The sequence below is a fragment of the Pelobates fuscus genome, chromosome 2, assembly GCF_036172605.1.
Source record: "Pelobates fuscus isolate aPelFus1 chromosome 2, aPelFus1.pri, whole genome shotgun sequence".
Taxonomy (NCBI): Eukaryota; Metazoa; Chordata; class Amphibia; order Anura; family Pelobatidae; genus Pelobates; species Pelobates fuscus.
The window spans coordinates 417394587-417421427 of record NC_086318.1 but is presented as its reverse complement, the minus strand read 5'-3'; the positions used below and the strand labels follow the sequence as shown (position 1 = coordinate 417421427).

The window sequence follows — 26841 nt, the reverse complement described above, 5'->3', positions numbered from 1 at the left end:
GCCACCAGGGAATTTAGTTCCCTCAATACAAAAAAAAGTAAACAGGAGTAGAGGTAAAACATATTTTTATTATATGAATTAAACACCCACTACACACAGCCAACACATAAAACATATTACACACAAACCAAACACAGCCATCACACATTACATTACATTATTATGAGGTTTATTATAGTGGAGCTCTGTGATAGTGTTATACAAAATGCACATTCATTTTTATAGGTGTGGAGCTCCGATTTGTGATACACTCAAAAAATACATTTTAGTTTTTTTTTGCTGTGGATCTCTGGGATTAACTCATACACAACACACAATACTGTGAATGTTAATGCCCAGGATCAAGGTAAATGAGGAATACCCAGTCCAAAGCAATAATCTTTGTGTTTGTAAGTGGCGCCTCTGTATACATCAAGGGAGTGATGGGGCGGCAAAATGCATCTCCGCCTGTGTACCTAAAAATTCTTGCACCGGCCCTGAGTGCGCATATATAGTGATTATCGCCCCCGGCTACCTGCATACCGCAGAGGGACCAAGCACACTGTCTTCACTTTACAGCTCCTCTCTCTCTAAAAAATGCGAGCCCCTCTGTCCTCAGAGAGTTGCAATGGGTTAGCATGCTTTCGACAATTGGAGTGAGGAGCAGCTTTAAAGTGATACATATTGTTCTGAACCCCTTCTGCAGTATACAGGTTGCCGGGGGTCTGCACAATGCCACCATACCACCAAGGGAGGCAATATCCCCCCTCCCTGGCCAGGTAAGAAGCAGGTAGGTAGGGGAAAATAACACTTTAAATTTATTGAAATCAATGTAGTCAAAAAACACTTTTTTATGCAGCCCCTATTTTACCCAACATGTAAAAATACAGGGGGCTCACAAGAGTTGGAGAGAGCTTCTGGATGCTATAGATCACGGAAGCTGGGCCCCGCCTTCCCTATACATGCTGCCGAGGGCCCGCAGGGGCAATGCTGTGATTAATGTAGAAAGGGCCCTGGTGCAATCATTTTTGGCGGTCTTCTCTCTAGCACAAGGGTGGTAAAAATGTAGATACCCCATCCAGGGCCAGCCCAAGACATTGTGCTGCCTGGGTCCAAGGATGATATGCTAGTTTTGCTTTGTTTTTTTTATGCTTTAATTCAATAATTTTGCTATTATTTAGACAAATGTGTCCCGAAGGCACCAAGTCTCATTCTTTTAGCTAATTATCTCAAACTTTCCCATTGCAAGGTATTGAAAAAAACTGAATTCATTGGATAACAAACTCTAGGGCCACCTTCTAAAACAATCTTCTAAAGTGGGTGGCGATATAATCACATATGAATTGTGTGTGAGTTAGTGTGTGTGTTATTGATAGCTCAGGTGATATCCCGGTGCAAAGTATTAGGGTCAACTCTCAAAAAATAAAAAAATACATAATGGGAGAATATTGCACTCTTTTAAATATGTATATGACATATAAATAAATAAATACAGAACACTAGGGTATTACTTTAGCCCTTGCAATTGGTCTTTTTTTGTTTTTTACTATTTTTTATGTTTTTGGTATATTTTATGTATTTTCTGGTGGGATTTATTGTTTTTTTTCTGACAGATATATTACTTGTTCACTCTGAAACAAATAGTGAAAATATATATTGCATAAATAAATAAAATCATCCGGCCAAAACTATAGGCTACTATAGGTCCCTTTTATATCAGTAGAATACTATGAATCTAATCAGATCAACTGTGGAAATCACAGGATCTGATTGGCTGCTTGCTTCACACATTCTTCGCAGCCTTTTCTAATAATAACCGCAGACTTTTTAAAACCTGTAACATAATCTTAAGTAACAGACTCCATGGTAACATCTTGAAGCGGTATTTACAGCTAAATTTACTATAACATGAGTTCATTTGTGTGTGCGCATTCACAAGACATGTACATATTTCTGTGTCTATAAAACGGTGCTTAGTCTTTTTACAGATTTATTTAAGACGTCGAAAGAAGGGTTTACCAGCTCAGCATTTTATATGAGAGATGTATTAACCCTTCCAATTGTGGTACTGCAGGGTCCTTTAATAAATACTTAGACATAGTGCTTCATATTTCGACTTCAGTGCTTCATATCTCAGGTGTCATTTTTAAATAATTTATTATTATTCAACTTGCATTTTGCACTCCCCTTAAATGCAATGTATTATCCTGCAGCTTTAGACCGTAAATGTCCAATGGCTGTGTGTTGGATTACATTTCCCATATATCCTTTTATTAATGACAGATGCTAATGGTGTGCACACAGTAAAGCCTTTCTTTCTTTTTTTTTACTTTAAATGAGAATCTCTCTCTAGACTCTAGAGCATGTAACAAAATGTTTTTATAGCATTTTAAAACACAGTTAAAGGTTTAATAGCATTTGGGCACTTACAGGTATGTGCAGTGCTGCAACTAATTCACACCATATGTGTATTTCGATATTAGCGATTTACACCATATGTGTATTTAAATATTAGCCATTGCAAATGTAAATGCAATAAATTGTGTTGCTTTGCAGCAGACATTGAAATAATACATTGTTAGCATCGCCAGTTCCCTATACAATGGTATACACCTTATGCAGCAACAAAACTACAGCTGGCTCACAGATATGACTCAATTAAATCCACTTTAAAAAAATAAATAAAAAATGCTTGTCATATATATAACTGGCAGGCATTAAATCCCCCCCCAAATGTGGAAAGAAAAACATCACTTAACATATACCGTATATACTCGAGTATAAGCAGAGTTTTTCAGCACATTTTTTGTGCTGAAAAACACCAACTCGGCTTATACTCGAGTCAATAGTCTGTATTATGGCAATTTGCATTGCCATAATACAGACAGGGGCTGTGGGGGCTGCAGAGAGCGTTACTTACCTCTCCTGCAGCTCCTGTCAGCTCTCTCCTCCTCCGCGCCGTCCGTTCAGCACCTCGGTCAGCTCCCAGTGTAAGTCTCGCGAGAGCCGCGGCACTCGCGAGACTTAGAGTGTGAGCTGACAGAAGAGCTGTACTGACGGCGCGGAGGAGCAGGGAGCTGACATGAGCTGCAGGAGAGGTAAGTTACAGCTCTGCCAGCCCCCACAGCCCCCACTGAACTACCAATGCTGTACCACCTTGGAAGGAGAGCCCCCCTCCCTGCCATGTATCGAGCAGGGAGGGGGGACGAAAAAAATATATATTAATAATAATAATTAAATTAAATAATAATAATTAAATTAAATAAAAAATAATAATAAATAATAATTAAAAAAAAAATAATAATAAAAAAAATAAAAAAAATTGCCCACCCCCCACCAAGGCTCTGCAACACACACACTGCACTCATACACACACTGCACTCATACACACACACTGCACTCATACACACACACTGCATTCATACACACACTGCATTCATACACACACTGCATTCATACACACACACTGCACTCATACACACACACTGCACTCATACACACACACTGCACTCATACACACACACTGCACTCATACACACACACACTGCATTCATATACACACACTGCACTCATATACACACACACTGCACTCATACACACACACTGCACTCATACACACACACACTGCATTCATACACACACACTGCATTCATACACACACACACACTGCACTCATACACACACACTGCACTCATACACACACACTGCACTCGTACACACACACTGCACTCATACACACACACTGCATTCATACACACACACACTGCACTCGTACACACACACACTGCATTCATACACAAACTGCATTCATACACACACACTGCATTCATACACACACACTACATTCATACACACACACTGCATTCATACACACACACACTGCATTCATACACACACTGCATTCATACACACACTGCACTCGTACACACACACTGCACTCGTACACACACACTGCATTCATACACACACTGCATTCATACACACACACTGCATTCATACACTCACACTGCATTCATACACACACACTGCATTCATGCACACACACTGCACTCGTACACACACACTGCACTCGTACACACACACTGCATTCATACACACACTGCATTCATACACACACTGCACTCATACACACACGCTGCACTCATACACACACTGCATTCATACACTCACACTGCATTCATACACACACACTGCATTCATTATACACACACTGTAAATAAATATTCAATTAATATATTTTTTTTAGGATCTAATTTTATTTAGAAATTTACCAGTAGCTGCTGCATTTCCCACCCTAGTCTTATACTCGAGTCAATAAGTTTTCCCAGTTTTTTTGGGTAAAATTAGGGGCCTCGGCTTATATTCGGGTCGGCTTATACTCGAGTATATACGGTAACTTCATATATTACTGTTCTGAGTATACAAATAATACAAATAAAAGGTCTATCTACAAATTTATAACTACTGCGGCACATTAGAACGATTTAACCAAAATGTTCTGTCTAAGCCGTGTGACGGGGTTACATATGTTATATTTAGAATTGGCTTCTGTATCTTTACAGAACCATCCTATTTCTAATCAGGAACACTGAGATAGGTTTTCTCCAGGAGCTCTTACTAAATGTATATGTAGGTAACTCCAGGTAAAGCCCTGATGAAGGTTATATCTCACCAATGATGGTCTCTCTACAAAGTTGGGGGCCACGATGACCTAGAGTGGATCATTTTATGATACTCACAGATTTACTCACTGCAGTCAGAATTGTCAGCCATTCAATGTGAATCCAAAGTGATTTTCTAATGTAAGCCCAAAGTAGCAGAACTTGAACAGCTGGGTTGGAGAATTTTTCTAGTGTGTTGGCCTTAAATTCCCTTTGAAATGACTTAGAAGGCCCGACAATCCAAACTTTATTAAATAACTCTTTAAATATACTGCTTGCTTGATTTTTGCAGTTATAGGTATCTTCGTCTGAGTAGTCAAAAATCCTTGCACCGGTCCTGCCTATAGCTAAACCTCTTCCATAAAATGTTCTGCTGAGAGATGCCTACCAAGTAGGACATATTAGAGAATCTATAAAGCCCCTCTGTAACTTTATTCTTAGACTCGGGAACTTTGGGTAAGGTTTGTAACGCACCTATATTTTTAATGCATTATAGATGCATATAAATGCATTCTACGAGAGTTTCCTTTTCGTAAAATGATCACGGATAGCAGATCTGGACCCAGTGGTTGCTATACTCATTATGACACATGAGTAGGGTAGGTTTTACACACTGATGGATCCTCAGAGATTTTGGCCCAGGGAGATGGATATTAATCAATGCATTTAGTGGTGATCTGACTGGTCTTGGAGATGAGACATTCAGTTCATTTTAATTTCAGGTAGAGCCTTGTAGACTGATGCTCTTTATGTGCTTACGTACTTTCTGTTTCCAGTAGATACATTTCTACACTTATAAATACATTACCTTATAAGACTTATGGTAGATTGGATGCTGGTTCATCTCATGTTTACCTCTCCCCTTCAAAAAGAAAGTGCTTTATGTCACTTTTGAGGCCTGACTTGAAAGCCTATCCCATTTACTCCACTGACTTCTCTCCCTTCTCTTTTTCCCTATCACAAAGACCATATTTACCAGAATGCCTGGATGATACTTGTCTTTGTGTCTTATAAACATGCATCTTGAAGCCTTAAATATAATAGTTGTGTTTTTTTTTTGTATAAAATGATGTGTTTTTTCTTATAGCCCTGTGTGGACATTACAACACATGACAATAGTAAGCAGCAGATGTCTGAGAAGCTAGTTCTGCCATCACATATGTAATGTCTGACTCGATATTCCGCTTGATGAACCCAAGCACTGGGCAAGATACAGCCACCTGTGGATATAGGCTATGGGCATACAGACGTCATATATAACAAACGTTCTCCTTATCACAGTTTAAATATATGGTGGTTAGTCCGTTTGTGACGATACGGACTAATATCGTCCGTGGGTACTTCCATAACTTGCACAGCTGATCGCTATACTAAGTGCTATGATCTGGGCTTGGAGTCTCTTTATCAGGGCCAGCGCTTCCTATAGGCTAATTAGGCGGCCACCTAGGGCGCCGCTTAAGGGGGGGCACCGGTAGTGGCTTTAGTGCTTGTGTGGCCGCCCCCAATTGATCTGTATTAATTATTTATAGCAGCCATGTTACGAGGCGCTAGGGAGCACTTACATGGCTGCTGAATAGAACAGTAGAAAACTGGTCTGGCCGACGGGATCCATGATTGACCTCAGCTTGCAATGCCTGGCCCCCTCCCAGACATGCATTGCGACGGCAGCGCAAGGTTGCATTATTAGTTTGCTCTCCCCCTTGCCCTGAAATGGGTTGGAGCATAGCAGTGGGGTTGACTGGGAGAATGATCAGCTGCCGGGCAACTAGGCACACTGAAGATGCCTGGTACACATTAACAGCACTGATTTGTAAAATTAAGGTAAGAGGGTTAATGTATGTGTTTCAGAGAATGTGTGTCTGTATGGGTCATTGTGTGTCAGTCTGCTTGGGTCAGCGTATGTCAGTCTGTATGAGTGGATGGAGCAGTAAATATTTTAATTTTTTTTGCCTAGGGCGACAAAAATCCTTGCACTGGCCCTGCTCATTATCCACCAGCATTCACATTAAAGCAGATCTTGGATAGTCACAGCAAGGAAAGAGACAACCAGCTTCTTTCTTAGTACAAACCGCAAAAACCTTTATTTTTACTTCACACTACACCTTCCCCCATCTGCAAGCCCACCTTGACAACAAAAGCATACCTAGATCGGCCAGGCAGATATCTCAGCATTGAGGGAGACTCTGCATCTTGTGCCATGTGACACATGAAAGTGTCATTTTGTCACATTTCGCCCCCCCCAAAGAAAGTCCTGCTGCAAGGTCACAGGCTGCAGGAAGACAGGTCTACCCCTCAATTCTCCTAGACAGTCCGTCAGCATTGCCATGTGACTGGCCTTTGAGATAATGGATGGTAAAGGAACTGGTGGGCGAGACAGTTGTGTAAACGGATCCTTTGTAAACCAAAAGGAGAAAGGGAAAGTAGAATGTCCACCTCACAGTTTGCAAAATATGGCAAAGGGTGGGAGGGTGTAGACGTATTCACAGGATCTTCTGTAAACAATAACAGAGAAGGTACTCCGTCCTGTTACCAGGACATGATCTGTACAGTGGCATAACAACAGACTTTGTAACCTTCCATTTAAGTACCATCCATACAGATGTGATGTCATAGGAAATGTCTCCGAGACATCAGAATGTTGCACACTGCGTACGCACTTTAAGGCCGGAATTTTTAGACAGACCCCATTCATGAGACAATGACTGAGAATGATTAACATTTTCAAATTCAACAATGATGAGACTGCGAAATACATCAACATTTAACAAAAAATGCAATAGCGCGCACAGCAATTATGATGCCTTTCAGCTTGATTTTAGAAAGGCTTACACACTTGACAGCACGGTATAGGTAGTTGTTGTAATAGTTATTTCTGTAGCTTATGTTGTACATGCTGAACAGTTTCTATGGTAACAAAAGTAGGAAGAAAATTGGTAAGAGAACATAAAGTGAGAGGTATTACATAATGTCCATTTACGTTTTTTCCTTCCCAAGATTGTAGGTTCGGTATATTGCTAAGGGTGCGGATAAGTCAATGTCAACAATTATTTCAAGATATTGCTAATGTGTCTGAAGAAAGGGGAGTTTGTTTGTTCTATTGTACCTCGTTCAAGTGGCTGCCTTTGTTGTGCTATGCGATGTGAGGTGAGAAGGATTAATTGTGCGATACACCTTGGTTCTTGGAAATAATTAGCCATGCTTCTGCCTCTGACAGCATGGTTTGCAACATTAAACTGCTTAGTGCAATGTCAATACAAATCCCATATAAATCAGCTCTGCGTTTTACATTGCAATAGGGTGTTTACCTTTAGACGTGATTCGGGTTTGGAAGGAAAAATCCCAGAATCCTACCAATATAAGTGTTGTATTTTTAGGTAAATGCTTGGGAAGACACATATTTATTCTGAAGGTTATCACGCCCCTCATCCAGCACAATTAAAATATAAAATATAAAATCCATTTCATAGATGGAATCATACTCTATGGTATCGAATAAATATGTCTGGGAACGGCGTTGGGTGAGACTCTGGGTCACGTTCCACTTTTTGGAGGTTTGGTTGTTGTCTAATCTGTAGACAGTTCTCTATCTTGCGGCAGGAGATTGTATTTTTGAAGTCTGAGATTTGTAAATTATCTGGTAAACAAACTCAGGCTGGAACTGCTGCAAAGCCACTGCCGCAGAGACATACTAGGAATGGCAGATGGATTACTGTAGGATCTGGTAGACTTGGAGTTGTGGATAAAAGGCATATTGCACAGTCTGTTGCTCTACATAATTCATTTTCTGCACTTTCAGAGTGTAGTGGTGTCGTGGAGAGAGGCACTGAGGCTAGTGGTGTTGTGCAGAGAGGCACTGAGGCTAGTGGTGTTGTGCAGAGAGGCACTGAGGCTAGTGGTGTTGTGCAGAGAGGCACTGAGGCTAGTGGTGTTGTGCAGAGAGGCACTGAGGCTAGTGGTGTTGTGCAGAGAGGCACTGAGGCTAGTGGTGTTGTGCAGAGAGGCACTGAGGCTAGTGGTGTTGTGCAGAGAGGCACTGAGGCTAGTGGTGTTGTGCAGAGAGGCACTGAGGCTAGTGGTGTTGTGCAGAGAGGCACTGAGGCTAGTGGTGTTGTGCAGAGAGGCACTGAGGCTAGTGGTGTTGTGCAGAGAGGCACTGAGGCTAGTGGTGTTGTGCAGAGAGGCACTGAGGCTAGTGGTGTTGTGCAGAGAGGCACTGAGGCTAGTGGTGTTGTGCAGAGAGGCACTGAGGCTAGTGGTGTTGTGCAGAGAGGCACTGAGGCTAGTGGTGTTGTGAAGAGAGGCACTGAGGCTAGTGGTGTTGTGAAGAGAGGCACTGAGGCTAGTGGTGTTGTGAAGAGAGGCACTGAGGCTAGTGGTGTTGTGCAGAGAGGCATTGAGGCTAGTGGTGTTGTGCAGAGAGGCACTGAGGCTAGTGGTGTTGTGCAGAGAGGCTTGAAGACTATGGTGAGGCCTAATAGAAAGCAGTTGTTGGTGGGGGATTCCATCATAAGAGGTGTGGAGATGGACAATGGTGGTCTTGTGAGGTGTCTTCCCGGAGCTACTGCTCACAGAGACAGGAGACGTATCTGTAATATTGTTAAGCAAGCAAAGCAGGAAGGGGAATTGGATGTACTTGTCCATTTAGGGACAAATGACTTGGCTTGCAATGAGGTTTCAGAGGTTAAGGAAGTTTTTAGTGTTTTTGCCAATGATATACGGCAGGTTGCTTCCACATTGTCATTCTCTGAAGTTCTGCCTGTGCATAACACTCAGAATGACAGGCGGATGCGTATTAGGGACTTTAACTTGTGGCTTGGTGAATGGTGTCGGGAGCAAGGATTTGGCTTTATTGCTCATGGTAGCTCTGTTTGGAATGGAAATAAACTGTACAAAAAAGATGGTTTGCATCTTTCTCAAAAGGGAACAAATGTTCTCAGTGAGCAGTTCAGAGGTTTTGCTAGGATGTATTTAAACTAGGAGGGGGGGGGCAAAAGGGTGATAAAACATCAATCCAATTGTCCCCCAAAACAAGGACAGAAGGTGCCTGTAGCAAGTGTGTTAAAAAATGATAAGCTTAGAGTCATGTCTACAAATGCTCGCAGTTTAGGGAATAAGATCCATGAACTTGTGGCAATAATGGCAACTGATAGTGTAGATTTAGTCGCTGTTACTGAGACATGGTATAATGAGAAAAATGACTGGGACATAGCAATACCAGGGTACTCTTTATATAGAAAAGACAGGGAAGGCAAGAAAGGGGGAGGGGTGGCCCTGTATGTAAAGAATAGCATAAAATCTAGCCTAATAAAGGTTAGTGAGGCGAACATAGAGTCAGTTTGGGTTACGTTAGAATTTGGTAATCACACAGTAACTCGTGTAGGTGTGATTTATAGGCCCCCAGGACAAATTGAAGAGTTAGATAATCTACTAGTTGAAGAAATAGCCAAAATGACAATGAAGGGGGAAGTTATCATCATGGGTGACTTTAATCTTCCTGATGTAAATTGGAAAACAAAAATAGCTACTTGTGCCAGGAGCACACATATTCTAAACTCCCTACTGGGATTGTCTCTAAAACAAGTCGTTGAGGAGCCAACTCGTAAAGAGGCCATACTAGATTTAGTGTTAACAAATGGAGATTTGGTATCAGATATTACTGTAGGTGAAAGTTTAGGATCCAGTGATCATCAGTCAGTGTGGTTTAATATAAGAACAGTGACTGAGTCACACCACACAAAAACAAAAGTTTTAGACTTTAGAAAAACAGACTTTTCCAAAATTAGAATATGTGTAAAGGAGTCATTATCAGACTGGAGCAATTTAAATGGAGTCCAAAAGAAATGGGATTATTTAAAAGTTGCACTACTGAAGGCAACAGAAAATTGCATTAGGCTTGTCAGTAAAAGCAAAAAATTCAAGAAACCACTGTGGTACTCCACAGATGTAGCCAAAATAGTAAAAAACAAAAAGTTAGCATTTAGTAATTATAAAAAAACCCAGAGTGAGGAAGACAGAATGACCTATAAGATTAGGCAGAAAGAGGCTAAGCAAGTTATAAGAGCTTCCAAATCACACACAGAAGAGAAAATAGCACAGTCAGTAAAAAAGGGGGATAAAACCTTTTTTAGATACATAAATGAGAAAAGAAAAGTAAAACAAGGATTAGTTAGATTAAAAACAAAAGAAGGAAGGTATGTAGATGAGGATAAAGGTCTAGCTGACTGCCTCAATGAATATTTTTGTTCGGTATTTACAGATGAAAATGAAGGAAAGGGACCTCAGTTAAGAAAAAGGATAAATGAGTCATTTATTACACGTGAGTTTACAGAGGAAGAGGTTCTATTTCAACTGTCAAAAGTAAAGACAAATAAGTCAATGGGACCTGATGGAATACACCCAAAGCTATTAAAAGAGCTTAGTGGTGTACTAGCAAAACCATTAACAGATTTATTTAACCAATCATTGATAACAGGAGTAGTCCCAGAAGATTGGAAGTTAGCGAATGTTGTGCCCATTCACAAGAAAGGTAATAGGGAGGAGTCGGGCAACTATAGGCCAGTAAGCCTAACTTCAGTAGTGGGGAAAGTGATGGAAACCATGTTAAAGGATAGGATTGTTGAACATCTAAAAACACATGGATTTCAAGATCAGAGACAACATGGGTTTACTTCAGGGAGATCATGCCAAACTAATCTTATTGATTTTTTTGATTGGGTAACTAAAATTATAGATCAGGGTGGTGCAGTAGACATTGCTTACCTCGATTTCAGTAAGGCTTTTGACACTGTTGCACATAGAAGGCTTATCAACAAACTACAATCTTTGAGTTTGGATTCCAATATTGTTGAATGGGTAAGGCAGTGGCTGAGTGACAGGCAACAGAGGGTTGTAGTCAATGGAGTATATTCGAAGCTTGGGCTTGTCACCAGTGGGGTACCTCAGGGATCTGTACTTGGACCCATTCTCTTTAATATTTTTATTAGTGATATTGCAGAAGGTCTTGATGGTAAGGTGTGTCTTTTTGCGGATGATACTAAGATATGTAACAGGGTTGATGTTCCAGGAGGGATAAGCCAAATGGAAAATGATTTAGGTAAACTAGAAAAATGGTCAGAGTTGTGGCAACTGACATTTAATGTGGATAAGTGCAAGATAATGCATCTTGGACGTAAAAACCCAAGGGCAGAGTACAGAATATTTGATAGAGTCCTAACCTCAACATCTGAGGAAAGGGATTTAGGGGTGATTATTTCTGATGACTTAAAGGTAGGCAGACAATGTAATAGAGCAGCAGGAAATGCTAGCAGAATGCTTGGTTGTATAGGGAGAGGTATTAGCAGTAGAAAGAGGGAAGTGCTCATGCCATTGTACAGAACACTGGTGAGACCTCACTTGGAGTACTGTACACAGTACTGGAGACCCTATCTTCAGAAGGATATTGATACCTTAGAGAGAGTTCAAAGAAGGGCTACTAAACTGGTTCATGGATTGCAGGATAAAACTTACCAGGAAAGGTTAAAGGATCTTAACATGTATAGCATGGAGGAAAGACGAGACAGGGGGGATATGATAGAAACATTTAAATACATAAAGGGAATCAACACAGTAAAGGGGGAGACTATATTTAAAAGAAGAAAAACTACCACAACAAGAGGACATAGTCTTAAATTAGAGGGACAAAGGTTTAAAAATAATATCAGGAAGTATTACTTTACTGAGAGGGTAGTGGATGCATGGAATAGCCTTCCAGCTGAAGTGGTAGAGGTTAACACAGTAAAGGAGTTTAAGCATGCGTGGGATAGGCATAAGGCTATCCTAACTATAAGATAAGGCCAGGGACTAATGAAAGTATTTAGAAAACTGGGCAGACTAGATGGGCCGAATGGTTCTTATCTGCCGTCACATTCTATGTTTCTATGTTTCTATGTTTCTAATAGCTTCATTTCCGGGTCTGTGAGCCAAAAATATGTTCTCTAGACTTGAATATTCGTTTCGGTCCTAACAACTGCTATTCAAATGAAGTCAGTACTATTGGGTGATCAGTCCAATTCCCGAACTCGTGAATCCAAAAAAAGAGATGCTTGATCGTCAAAAGATGATTGATGGCTAGGGAACAGTAACTAAATGTTGATTTTTTTCAAAAAACAAGTGAGAAGTGAGAGAGGGGAGAAATCTATATTTATATATTGTATATGTATTAAATATATAATAAATAACATAAATATAGATGTATTTATTTTTTGTCAATCTTTCTTTTATTGAGGCATATATAGTGGGGTACAAAATAAAGAGAGGGAAATGCAATAACGGTTGACAGTGGAGGGTTCGTACATCATTAATTTGAAGAAACCACATTTCCTGAGTAGCGATGCCTCATTTTTTTTTTGTTAAAACAGTTTTCTGTTGGCTTGTTGTGTTGCATAAACATAATATAACCATAAACAGTGCCTATCTAGGTACACTATGAAAATAGAGAGTCAGTAGGCTATATAACATCGTAGACACGCTTTAGATGATTAATCGTCAGGTTAAACATTCAAGAATATTGCAAGCTAGGTAACTATCTGAATACTCATCAGTAGGAAAAACTATTTGTAAGGAGGTAACTACGCTAAGCGTGCATACAGTGGTGGCTGTGCTCAAGGCTAAACATAACTGTGTGAGTTAACTAAGAGCTTACATTTACACTTCACTGGGCACACGACAGGCGTATACATATGTATAAGGTGCCAATGTTTGCTAGGCTGTGTATGATGAGTGTATTCTCTGAGTCTCACTGTGGTAAGAGTAAGCTAAAGGGTTGTAGCGTAGTTTTCCATACAAAATGTAAAAATAATTTAAAATAAAATAATATATAATAATAACATAAAGTTATACGAGTAGGCAACATGGTAAGCATGGTTACAAGTGGGAGTCCAGCAAGGAGAGTCCATGTGGGTCGTTCAAGTTAGGTCACTACAGCCAATGGCTGAGAGTGATGGTGGTGGGACTGTCAGTTAGTGCAGCCTATACCTCTGCTGGGTAGGGTGGAGGAGTTGACACCGTCGGATGTAAATGTCAGAGGAGGTCCATCAACATGCCAGCCACCTAGAATGGTGAGTTATGCAGTGTGAGCTCGGGTTATCTCCATCCATGGCGAAAAGTGTTGGCCCACTGAAAAAAAAAAAAAAAAAAAATGCTCACTTAGATTCGCGTTTGTCTTGAAGCAGTGGTATAATGGGTTCCCATGCTGTAAGGCACGCAATTGTCCCTTGCATGGTGTTAGCAGTCCTGTGGGTTGCTCAGCCGATGCCCTGCGTAGGGAGGCTGCAGGGGTGCAGGTGCCACTTGTCCTCCATTGCTGGCGCTGCAGAGGTTAAAATCTTCAGTTGCTTGTGCCGCTGGGCCCCCGCGGGGACTCGTGTGTGGTCGTCACCGCTTTGGTCTGCCTTGTCGCCCCGAGTGGGAGTTCTGGAGCTGGTGTGTGCCGCTTGGAGAGGTGCCCCGGTGCTCTGCTGCGCGGTTCCCTGGATTGTAGCTGGAACGTGTAGGGGTTGAGATGCTCCGTATCGAGCGCCAGCTGCCATTCCAAGTGAGTCTTTTACATGGGTGGCTGGTTTAGCGGTCCCGCTCTCAGGGGTGTGGGGGCAAGCACTGGTGCCTGGGCTACAGGACTTCCTTACCCGCTCGTGGGATCGCTGGTTTGTGTGTGGCCCAGTGGCCTTTCTGGACGCCCGTGGTGGATGCCTGTAATGGCGGCGTCTGCTTGCTGGGCGAATCCACGTGGCCACTGTTTTCACCGCAAGGTGGAAGGCTATCCCGCGTTTGTGCAGCATAGTCCATAGGCCCGCACAGAGCCTATCGAAGATCCCCAGGGGGTCCGTGGGTGGTTGGGCGTGTGTGCCCCGCTTCTTGGGCCTTTGCTGGGCGGCCATCTTAGGCTGCTTTACAGTGGCTTGGTGCGTCCGTGTAAGTTGCGTATCGGGTAACTGAGCACCGGTATCAAGACAATGTCGAGGGACCACTGGTGCTTCGGTAGTGATCCCAGTGGGGACCGGGATATCCCCCACCGGTCCAAAGGGGGGGGGTGACAGGGCGCCAAGGAGGTCTATTCAGGGTGTTCGGCACCCGGCTGGAGATCGGCCGCCTCTCCTAGGCCGGAGGCCTGCTACCCCGGTAGGTAACTCGGTCAGACTGTAGACAATGCTGGTTCCTGCGGAGATTTTTGGGCTACTTAATGTCTCCTCTTGGTTACTTGTGGTCTGTTCTTGGTGTAGAGCTTTTTGCAGGGTTTTATTCCCGTTGAATTAGCTATTTCACGCTTTTTTTTTGCAGGAGCTCCAAGCAAACACGTCTGGCCTGTTTCTAGATGTATTTATTTTTACTTCTCAGAGTTCGGGATTCCGACCATTGACCTGATCTGCCCACATTTGGATGAATTGCAGTTCTTAATTAAACAAATCTAGCTAAATTATATCAAGTGGAATGGACACCAGATATCCTCTTTTTTATGTTTAGTGATCATTTCCTTGAAATTACTTTGATTAGTCGGGGTAGGCAACTTTCATCACTCTAGATCAGGGGTTCTCAACCTTGTACTCAAGGACCCCCTACCAGTCCAGGGTTTAGTGATTACCTGGGTGTGTCTAAGGTGTTTAGAAAAAGAAAAAAAACACCTTAGGGTCTAAGGTGTTTTTTTTCCCCTTTTTCTAAACACCTTAGACACACCTAGGTAATCCCCAAATCCTGGACAGGTAGGGGGTCCTGAGGGTCCTGAGGACTGGGTTGAGAACCCCTGCTCTAGATGCTTTGACTACATCTCCCATAAAGGTGGCAAAGCATCAAGGGAGAAGTAGTCCACAACATCTGGAGTGCGGAAGGTTGCCTACCTCCATATTAACATTAACTAACTAACTATTAACTAACATTTATTTCAAAAAGTATGTTTAATTTCCCATATGTCAGACTTTCTATTAATTCTTATTTGTGAATTTAAAATGATTCCAAATCATTTTCCGAATTGCCAAATTTCAACTCACTCTTTTGCTTCATCCAAAATAGTGTTTTTATAGGGCATGAAGCATTTAGGACGGGTTATAAAAGACCCCGATGAGAAAAGTATCAGAAACGTAAGCCTGAGAGCAGCGTATTAACTTGCTTTTTGTTCTGTTTACACCATACGATTCTACCGATGAATTAGTCCTTAACTATGTTATCGGCACTTTTTTTTTATCCCTGTACTTTTTGCCGTGCTCATTTTTTTTTTTCTAAAAAAGTTAATTCCTAGTTAAGGTAATATATATACTGCTGGATGGATTACATTGTTAACATAATTATTGGCATTTATATAGCGCCAGCCTGTGGGAAATTACAGAGGTCAATGCACGGTGGCAGTCTTGGTGCAGGAAAGAGGGTTTGGGGTTTTTAGAGCACTGGGCTGACTTTGCGCTTGGGTACAACCTTTATAGTAGTGATGGGTTGCACCTAAATGGGAGAGGGTCTGCAATGCTGGGGGATAGGATGTCTAGAAAGTTGGAGGAGAATTTAAACTAGTAGTAGGTGGGGAGGGTCATAGCAATCTACAAAATGGAGATAAGACAGAAAGGAGAAATGCTAACGCTAAGACAAGGTGTTGCAGCAACTAAATAAAGTTAATATAAACAAAGCTCCAGGGCCTGACAGTATTCATCCACGAGTATGTAAGGAACTAAATGTAGAAATGAGTGAACCTGTTTTTAATCTTTCAAGATTCTTTTCTTTCAGGAAGTGTTCCGTAGGATAGGAGGAAGGCAGATGTGGTTCCTATATTCAAAAAGGGTTCAAAATCATAGCCTGGAAATTATAGACCTGTGAGCTTAACTGAAAAAAGGCTGAAAAAAGTATTTGAAAGGTTATTAAGGGATAATATTTGAGAATTCCTTGAGAAGAACGTGGTTATCAGTAAAAATCAGCATGGTTTTATGAAGCACAGGTCATGTCAAACTAACTTGATTGCATTCCACAAAGAAGTAAGTAGAAGTATAGATCAGGGTGTTGCGGTGGATGTGATCTATTTGGATTTTGCCAAGGCATTTGATACAGTTCCACACAATAGATTAGGGTTCAAACTCAAAAAATTGGTCTAGATGACAATTCTTGTTCTTGGGTAGAATATTAGCTTAAGGATAGAGTACAAAGAGTTGTCATTAATGGTACATTTTCAAACGGGACAGAGGTGGCAAGTGGTGTCCCTCAGGGTTCTGTTCTGGGACCTCTTCTATTTAACATGTTTATAAATGATCTTGAAAAAAGCATTGAAAGTCATGTTTCAGTGTTTGCAGATGACACAAAACTCTGTAAAATAGTACATTGTGAGCAAGAAATTAATTTGCTGCAGATGGATTTAGATAGACTGGGGAACTGGGCACTCAAATGGCAGATGAAATTTAATGTTGAAAAATGCAAAGCTATGCACTTCGGCGTAAAGAATGCACAAGCAACTTATACCCTTAATGGAAGCGAATTAGAGAGAACAACACACGAAAAGGACTTGGGAATTGTTATAGACAACAAACTATGCAACAATGTGCAATGTCAATCAGCAGTGGCTAAGGCCAGTAAGGTATTGTCATGCATGAAAAAAGGCATTCACTCTCAGGATGAGAATATAATTTTGCCTCTTTATAAATCACTCGTAAGACCACATCTTAAATATGCTGTGCAATTTTGGGCACCTGTTCTGAAGAAGGATATCATGGCTTTTAGAAAAAGTGCAGAGGTGGGCTACAAAATTTATAAAAGGAATGGAACATTTCAGCTATGAAGAAAGGTTAACAAATGTAAACCTCTTTAGTTTAGAAAAACATTGCCTCATGGGGGATATGATAATATTATATAAATATATCGAGGGTCAGTTCAAACAATTGTATGGAAATCTATTAACAAACCGGCCTTTACATAGGAAACAAGGTCATGCGTTTAGACTGGAAGAAAGAAGATTTTGTCTAAGGCAAAGAAAAGTGTTTTTTTTTACTGAACTATAAGGATGTGAAATTATTTGCCAAAGTGGTTTTATCAGAGCCTGTACAGATGACAACTAGATGTATACTTGCAAAAACAGAATATTCAAGGATATAATTTTTCAATGTAGGGTAATAGCTTCTTGATCCAAGGATTAATCTGGCTGCCATTCTGGGGTCTGGGGAAAGGAATTCTTTTCCTAGTTTGTTGCAAAATTGGAAGTACTTCAGACTGTTTTTTTTTTTTTGCCTTCTTTTGGATCAACAGCAAAAAACATATGTGAGGAAAGCTGAACTTGATGGACGCAAGTCTCTTTTCAGATATGTAACTATGTAAGTTATTCTGTGTCCCTTTACAATGTTATTAAGGGGACTTTAACATCAAATGAGACAAACTATTACAGATTTGGAAGGAAGAATAGGTTAATAAATAAGAACATTGATCAAATGAGCTTACAATCCATAAGACATTGTATATTTATTACTATTGTCTTATATCCATTAACTGTGTGTTCCATCAATTAAAACAATCCTGATAAACATGCATCCTGTTACTTGGACTCACGGGAGTTAGATACCCCATTACAAACCTGTTAATAATCAAATAAATGGCTAAGCAGCATACCGTTATAGCCTCACCTTCCACTATTTAGTTAATGTTTACATAGAGTGTATTTGAAGAAACATAATGAGTTCACTCGCAGACATGTGAAAACCTTTTGGTGGAAGGCCACCAATAAAATCTTAAAGAGACATTCCACTGCCCAAATACAAAAATAATCACTGTTTACTAGATATACCCCAAATTAATACATTCATGTATTTGCATTTTTGGGGGGGTATATCTAATAACCAGCTTGCAAAAGCTGCAGATCTCTTGTCTGCAGCCTTTACCAGTCCTCCCCTTCTAACCCCGCCCAGACTTTATTTGACTGTCCAATCACAGACTTCCCAACGCAGCTCAATGAGAACTCCTTGCAAGACAGGTGCTCTGGGTAATTACTGCCTCTTAAGTTTAGGTCCATTGAGCTAACCTAACCAGGAAGTAACTGGGCTGGTTGTCTGACAGCCAGAGTATAACAAGGTAAAAAAATTGTAAAGTGTCAATTTCTATTGAAAAATTGAAAAAAGGGAACACTGTCTCCACATATAAACCACTTCAGAAAGCTGATGTTCTTTAGGAGTGTTGAGTATCCCTTTAATAAAGCATCACCTGGTATTTTAAACTGAACTAGTACCAGCTTTGGTTTCAGGCAATGAGTTTTTGAGTTTCCAAATGTAAGCAATTGGATAACAAGCCTCAATAGTGATTATGAGAAAGCTGGGTTTAAGAAAGGATTTCTTCTCCCTATTTCAGGATGGAGAGATACCCGCTGACGGTGAAAGATAGATGGAGCCGTGCAGATCATTATCCAGGATTCTTTGGAATTTGGTGTCATAGCTGCCTCTTAATACTCTTGGGTTTTTGTGAAACATTCCAGGAAACGTTATTATTTACATTGTCTGCTTTCAGTTCAGTGCAGGAAAAAGTGTACAAACTAGCCATTTCATTTCTTTCAAAACTAAAATATTAAAGGAACACTATAGTCACCTAAATTACTTTCGCTAAATAAAGCAGTTTTAGTGTATAGATCATTCCCCTGCAATTTCACTGCTCAATTCACTGTCATGTAGGAGCAGGGCCGGACTGGGAGAAAAATTCGGCCCGGGCATTTTTTATCACAGCGGCCCACTAAGAAGGGGACGGGGCAGAGGAAGTTTGTTTTGTCATCACCAATGACAAACACGCCCCCTCTCAAAGTGAGCATGTTGGTTCAATGCTCTTCCAGGGCAGACCATGCACAAAGCTCTGCTGAAGAGCTCTAGCATGAGAAAAAAGCCCTGTATTTGTTCTGCACAGCGCAAGCAAATTTAATAACATGCTTGCACTGTGTTTCCTTGCAATTTGTCTCTGGTGTCTCTATAAATGGATACCAGGAGACAAAAATGCCATTAAAGAGTACTGTGTATGTGTTTGGAGCCTGCTTGTGGTATTGCGTGTGTGTAGAGTGAGCTGATTGTGGTGTGGTATTGTGTAATAAGGTTGGTTTTAGTCATGTTGTGTTTGTGGTGTAATGTGATGCATATGTGGCTAGGGGCTGTAGAGAATGTGTGTGTATAGGGGATATAGCAAGTGTGTGCGTGTGTGTGTATAGGTGATGTAGTGTTTGTAGAAAGTATGTGTTTAGGGGTGTAGTATGTGTTTGCTTACAAGGAATCTGTGTGCGTATGTATGTATGTATATGTGTATGTATATATATATATATATATATATATATATAGATATAGATATAGATAGATATATTTGGAAGTAGTGTGTATGTAGGGGTGCAGTATGTGTGTGTGATGGATGCTGTGTGTGAGGGTGCGGTGTGTGATGTGTGTGAGAGTGATGTGTGTGAGAGTTCTGTGTGTGATGTGTGTGAGGGTGCTGTGTATGATGTGTGTGAGAGTGCTGTGTATGATGTGTGTGAGAGTGCTGAGTGTGGGAGTGCTGTGTATGATGTGTGTGAGAGTGCTGTGTGTGATGTGCGTGACAGTGCTGAGTGTGAAGGGTGTGAGAGTGTGTGTGATGGATGCTGTGTGTGAGGGGTGCTGTGTGTGACAGTGCGGTGTGTGAGAGTGCTTTGTATGATGTGTGTGAGTACTGTGTATGATGTGTGTGAGAGTGCTGAGTGTGGGAGTGCTGTGTATGATGTGTGTGAGAGTGCTGTGTGTGAGAGTGCTGTGTGTGAGAGTGCTGAGTGTGATGGGTGTGAGAGTGGTGTGTGTGATGGGTGTGAGAGTGTGTGTGTGATGGGTGTGAGAGTGTGTGTGTGATGGGTGTGAGAGTGTGTGTGTGATGGATGCGGTGTGTGAGGGGTGCTGTGTGTGATGTGTGCGGTGTGTGAGGGTGCGGTGTGTGATGTGTGTGAGAGTGTTGTGTATGATGTGTGTGAGAGTGCTGCGTGTGACAGTGCTGAGTGTGATGGGTGTGAGAGTGCTGTGTGTGATGTGTGTGAGAGTGATGTGTATGATGTGTGTGAGAGTGCTGTGTGTGCTGTGTATGATGTGTGTGAAAGTGCTGAGTGCTGAGTGTGATGTGTGTGAGAGTGCTGAGTGTGATGTGTGTGAGAGTGCTGAGTGTGATGTGTGTGAGAGTGCTGTGTGTGAGAGTGCTGTGTGTGAGAGTGCTGAGTTTGATGGGTGTGAGAGTGCTGTGTGTGATGGGTGTGAGAGTGTGTGTGTGATGGGTGTGAGAGTGTGTGTGTGATGGGTGTGAGAGTGTGTGTGTGATGGATGCGGTGTGTGAGGGGTGCTGTGTGTGATGTGTGCGGTGTGTGAGGGTGCGGTGTGTGATGTGTGTGAGAGTGCTGTGTATGATGTGTGTGAGAGTGCTGTGTGTGCTGCGTGTGACAGTGCTGAGTGTGATGGGTGTGAGAGTGCTGTGTGTGATGTGTGTGAGAGTGCTGTGTATGATGTGTGTGAGAGTGCTGTGTATGATGTGTGTGAAAGTGCTGAGTGCTGAGTGTGATGTGTGTGAGAGTGCTGAGTGTGATGTGTGTGAGAGTGCTGAGTGTGATGTGTGTGAGAGTGCTGAGTGTGCTGTGTGTGAGAGTGCTGAGTGTGATGTGTGTGAGAGTGCTGAGTGTGATGTGTGTGAGAGTGCTGCTGTGTATAAATGTTAGAATGGATTGTGTGTGTGTGGGGGGGGGGGTAAATAAACAAATAAAATAACAGGCATTATGTCCCCCCCTCCCTTCTTACTTTTTAGCCTGGGAGGGGGGGACCAGCATGGTGGTATCTGGGAGGGGGGGACCGGCACTCTTTCATCCCTGGTGGTCCAGTGGTGAGTGAACTCTAGCCTGCGGGCTAGAGTTCACTCTCGCGAGATCCGGTTGTTGCCATGGCAACGATCCGGATCTCGCGAGAGGAACCCGGTGGAGCTGCAAGATAGAGCTCCGCCGGGTTCCTCTGCTGGTAGGCTGGCTCCCTCCCTCTCTCCCCGCCGGCGGCCGCGTTGGACTGCAGGTGGGCCGGTGTGGGAGATCTTTGATCTCCCTACCGGCCCATCATGGAATACAGCGGGGCCGGCGCTCGGATAGTGCCGGCCCTGCATAGACCGGCAGGGGAGATCCTGGGACCTTCCCCTGCCGGCCTCGGCCCGTGGCCACCGCGGCCCACCAGGCATTTGCCCGGTGTGCCCGATGGCCAGTCCGGGCCTGTGTAGGAGTTAAATCACTTTGTTTCTGTTTATGCAGCCCTAGCCACACCACCCCTGGCTATGATTGACAGAGCCTGCATGAAAAAAAAACTGGTTTCACTTTTAAAACAGAACTTGCGATAAAGAAAGCCTAAATAGGGTTCTCTTTACAGGAAGTGTTTATGGAAGGCTGTGCCAGTCACATGCAGGGAGGTGTGACTAGGGTTCATAAACAAAGGGATTTAACTCCTAAATGGCAGATGATTGGGCAGTGAGGCTGCAGGGGAATGTTCTATACACCAAAACTGCTTCATTAAGCTAAAGTTGTTCAGGTGACTATAGTGTCCCTTTAAATGCAAGTACACTGCCTGGACAGTGGCTCATGTGTTAATCCAAATGCGGCTTCTCTGCATAAGTGATCTATCCCCTTCCTCAATACTGCATTAAAAAAATATATAGTTGGGTTGAAACCTCTACAATAACTTTAACTTCTGGATGAAGTCTGCAGGGCCACCTGTGCGTGATTGACTGAGGTGAGTGAGAGTGGTAGCACTGGTAAATCAGTTTACATTCCACAGATAGATTCAATTAGATATCAATACTTGGGTTACACTGTCCGAGTATATGAAGTCTCTAGGTCCTGACTCCCTGATTGGTTTACATTGTCCAAGTATATGAATTATCTAGGTCCGGACTCCTTGATTGGTTTACATTGTCAGAGTATATGAATTCTCTAGGTCCTGACTTCCTACTTGGATTACACTGTCTGAGTATATGAAATCTCTAGGTCCTGACTCCCTACTTGGGTTACACTGTCCGAGTATATGAAATCTCTAGGTCCTGACTCCTTACTTGGGTTACACTGTCTGAGTGTATGGAGTCTCTAGGTCCTGACTGCCTACTGGGATTACACTGTATAAGTATATTAAATCTCTAGGTCCTGACTCCCTACTTGGGTTACACTGTCCCAGTATATTAAATCTCTAGATCCTGACTCCCTACTTGGGTTACACTGTCCCAGTATATTAAATCTCTAGGTCCTGACTCCCTACTTGAGTTACACTGCCCCACTATATTAAATATCTAGGTCCTGACTCCCTACTTGGGTTACACTGTCCCAGTATATGATGTCTCTAGGTCCTGACTCCCTACTTGGGTTACACTGCCTAGTATATGAATTCACTAGGTCCTGACTTCCTACTTGGGTTACACTGTCCGAGAATATGAAGTCTCTAGGTCCTGACTTCCTACTTGGGTTAAACTGTATAAGTATATAAAGTCTCTAGGTCCTGACTTCCTACTTGGGTTACACTGTCCGAGTATATGAAGTCTCTAGGTCCTGACTCCCTACTTGGGTTACACTGTCCGAGTATATGAAGTCTCTAGGTCCTGACTCCCTACTTGGGTTACACTGTCTGAGTGTATGGAGTCTCTAGGTCCTGACTGCCTACTTGGATTACACTGTATAAGTATATGAAATATCTAGGTCCTGATTCCCTACTTGGATTACACTGTCCCAGTATATTAAATCTCTAGGTCCTGACTCCCTACTTGGGTTACACTGTCCCAGTATATTAAATCTCCAGGTCCTGACTCCCTACTTGAGTTACACTGTCCCACTATATTAAATATCTAGGTCCTGACTCCCTACTTGGGTTACACTGTCCCATTATATTAAATCTCTAGGTCCTGACTCCCTACTTAGGTTACACTGTCCCAGTATATGATGTCTCTAGGTCCTGACTCCCTACTTGGGTTACACTGTCCCAGTATATTAAATCTCTAGGTCCTGACTCCCTACTTGAGTTACACTGTCCCACTATATTAAATCTCTAGGTCCTGACTCCCTACTTGGGTTACACTGTCCCAGTATATGATGTCTCTAGGTCCTGACTCCCTACTTGGGTTACACTGTCCCAGTATAAAAAAATCTCAAGGTCTGGACTTCCTACTTGAGTTACACTGTCCCACTATATTAAATATCTAGGTCCTGACTCCCTACTTGGGTTACACTGTCCCATTATATTAAATCTCTAGATCCTGACTCCCTACTTAGGTTACACTGTCCCAGTATATGATGTCTCTAGGTCCTGACTCCCTACTTGGGTTACACTGTCCCAGTATATTAAATCTCTAGGTCCTGACTACCTACTTGAGTTACACTGTCCCACTATATTAAATCTCTAGGTCCTGACTCCCTACTTCGGTTACACTGTTCAAGTATATTAAATCTCTAGATCCTGACTCCCTACTTGGGTTACACTGTCCCAGTATATGATGTCTCTAGGTCCTGGCTCCCTACTCGTGGTCCAACACTCTCCACTCTCCTCTCCACTCTCTAACCCAGTAAGGACCAACTATATTCTTCTCTTCCAGACCTTAATCCTACAACCAACACCCTGCATATGTAGAATTGCCTGTTCTAATTACACCTGCTATAAACCTTTAAAGACAGATTTTTCTATGGCACTGGACATTAAAATGGTTATTAAGAATCCATCCTTATTAAATGAGAATCTGGTCACCTTTACATACAGCACACATCCCTGCACGCAGTAATCCCGAGCCGCTCACATCATGAACATACTGTACACAATCAAAGCCGCCAGATTGGAATAAGGACTGGCTAGCAATTGCTAATGAATAAATGAAATGAATGAAAAGGCAGATGGAAGAGTGCACAGAATTAATATGAGATGAAGTGTGTATTCAGGAAGTGAGGAAAATGAATTGGAAGTCAAATATGAACTAGGGAAAAAAGCCCATATTACACAATTTTTTCTGTACTAACAAGCGCTGGGATTTCTGAAAAGAAAGCATCATCTGCCAAGCCACGAACCACTCAGTCATCAAATCCAAATGTTTTACATTAAAGTGAACCTTTCATTTACAAATTGTGCTAATGACAGGGTATCGTTCAGTTTGGTGTCCAGATAATAATAATAAAAAAAAAAAGTAAATTAAAAAAAAAAGATCATTGGTTAAAAAAAAGAAACTCACCTGAAGTTATAAAGAAAATAACTATTTGTATAAATATTGTGTGTACTGATTAAATGTATGTTCTTTTAAAGAACATTAGAAGCACCATAACCACTACAGAGAGCTGTAGTGATGCCTGATGCCGCCATTGTAAGGAGTCAACCCAGCTGTGAGTGGTTTAAATCCTTCCCTGGGGTGCGCTGGGCATCTATACTTTCCTTTTACAAAACACTTCACCCTTAAATACTAGTGCAGGCATAGGCAACCTACGGCATTTCAGATGTTTTGGACTACACCTCCCATGATGCTTTGTCAGCATTGTGGGTGTAAGAGCATTATGGGGGATATAGTCCACAACATCTGGAGTGCCGAAGGTTGACTACCCCTGAACTAGTGCATGATCAACATAAATTATTATAGATTATAGATTATTCGCCAAAAAGTGGTTACTTATGAAATAGTCTATATAGGCACATTGGACAATCTCGTAAACCCACCATAAATGACAGTAACCATTTTATTCTGGATGTTGACTGGTGCCACAGGGGGCCTTATTTGGGGTCCAGACTAAGATATATTAGTTTAGTAAATAATATGCAATTTTTTTAAGGGATAAGGAAAAAAATGGAATAACCAACATAAAAAGTGAATTCAAGCCACAATCATAAAGTAACAATATGTTTTAAGTTACAGTGAAGCAGACCTTTATTGACCACAGCTATGATAAATGACTAATCAATTAATAATTTTTTATTTTAAATGCATAACTTGGCTCCCACCAAAGGCTGCTGTGGAGTTTTTATTTAACTGTCAGCTATAGGGATTACTGGCTATCACAAACAAGGGGATGCCCCTAACCATAAAATATATAAAATAATGTAGTAAACCCCCCTCCCCCAATTATAACGTGTCACGATAAATCAGAACGTTAAGCATGCACATACTGCCATAATTCTGTTATGCAAGTATCTATAAGCTCTCCAACTCTTTTTGGATTACAGCTCTTATGCTCCTCAACCAATTTGTAACCATCTAAATCTAAATGTGGCTGGGATTTAATCCTTTAACACTTTCACTGACACCCAGTTGACACATGCTCCCAAACACAAGATTACTCAGTCATTTAACCTGGCCAGATTACCCATACAGATATTCTGTTTGAATAATGAATAAGTGACAATTCCTCGTTATATTATCAAAACCAAAGAGAAGATGTACTTTGGGTGCCAAGTTGGCGCAGAATGGCTATTGGACATGTTAGGCGCATGCCCAGTGGAGTTGTATAGAAAAGCCCCACTAACTAACTGTTACCATGGGTTGCACTTTTGGTAAGTTCTGCATTTAACAAACTCAGGCTTGTCTTCCTGCTAGAGATATATGCTGTTATATGCCTCAATCCCCCACACAGGCCAAGAAGACTTAAATATAGTCTATTTACATTATATCTATCTTAAGCCAAATTGTAGGCTAAAAATGGAACAAAAAGTGCAGTTTTCTTGCAATTGAGTGTGCTACACCCCTCACACCTTTTTATTATAGATTGTTAGCTTGTTTAACCAGAGCCTTCTTTCCCTTGTCTCTCTTATATTCCGTACTAAATTACTTGTTGTCATATATCCCCATTTTATAATTGCAAAGTGCTGCGGAACCCTCAGTTATTTGTTGTCCCTTCGCAATCAAAGTCATCTCTCCGTACCTTCGTATGTAAGGAAGAGTGGACAATCTCTGTGTCAGAACAACATGAAAATACCCATTGTACAGCGCTACGGAATCTGATGGCTCTATATTTAAAAAATAAAATACAATATGCATATTTTATCAAAATGAGGAGAAGAGTGTCTTACCTTGTTCTGGTCTGTCCAGTAAAGGAAAAATCCACTAGGATCCATTTTAAGGACGATTGGATAGACAAGTGTGGAATCCTAAAATTAAACAGATAATAGCTATTACATTCTATATTGTGATTTGAAATCAGATATAGTAGATACTTTGACAACATATATGCATATTCCAGATCAGGGCC

General features: G+C 41.6%; 1 protein-coding gene across 2 annotated transcripts in view; it reads right to left on the bottom strand.

Moving 5' to 3' along the window:
• Positions 1-26841, bottom strand: part of PLCB1 (phospholipase C beta 1) — a 739173-nt gene that overhangs the window by 673151 nt on the left and 39181 nt on the right. For both annotated transcript variants that reach the window (XM_063444005.1, XM_063444006.1), the window contains exon 2: positions 26663-26740. In XM_063444005.1, coding sequence (XP_063300075.1) covers positions 26663-26740 — 78 coding nt within the window. The remainder of the gene's footprint in view (positions 1-26662; positions 26741-26841) is intronic.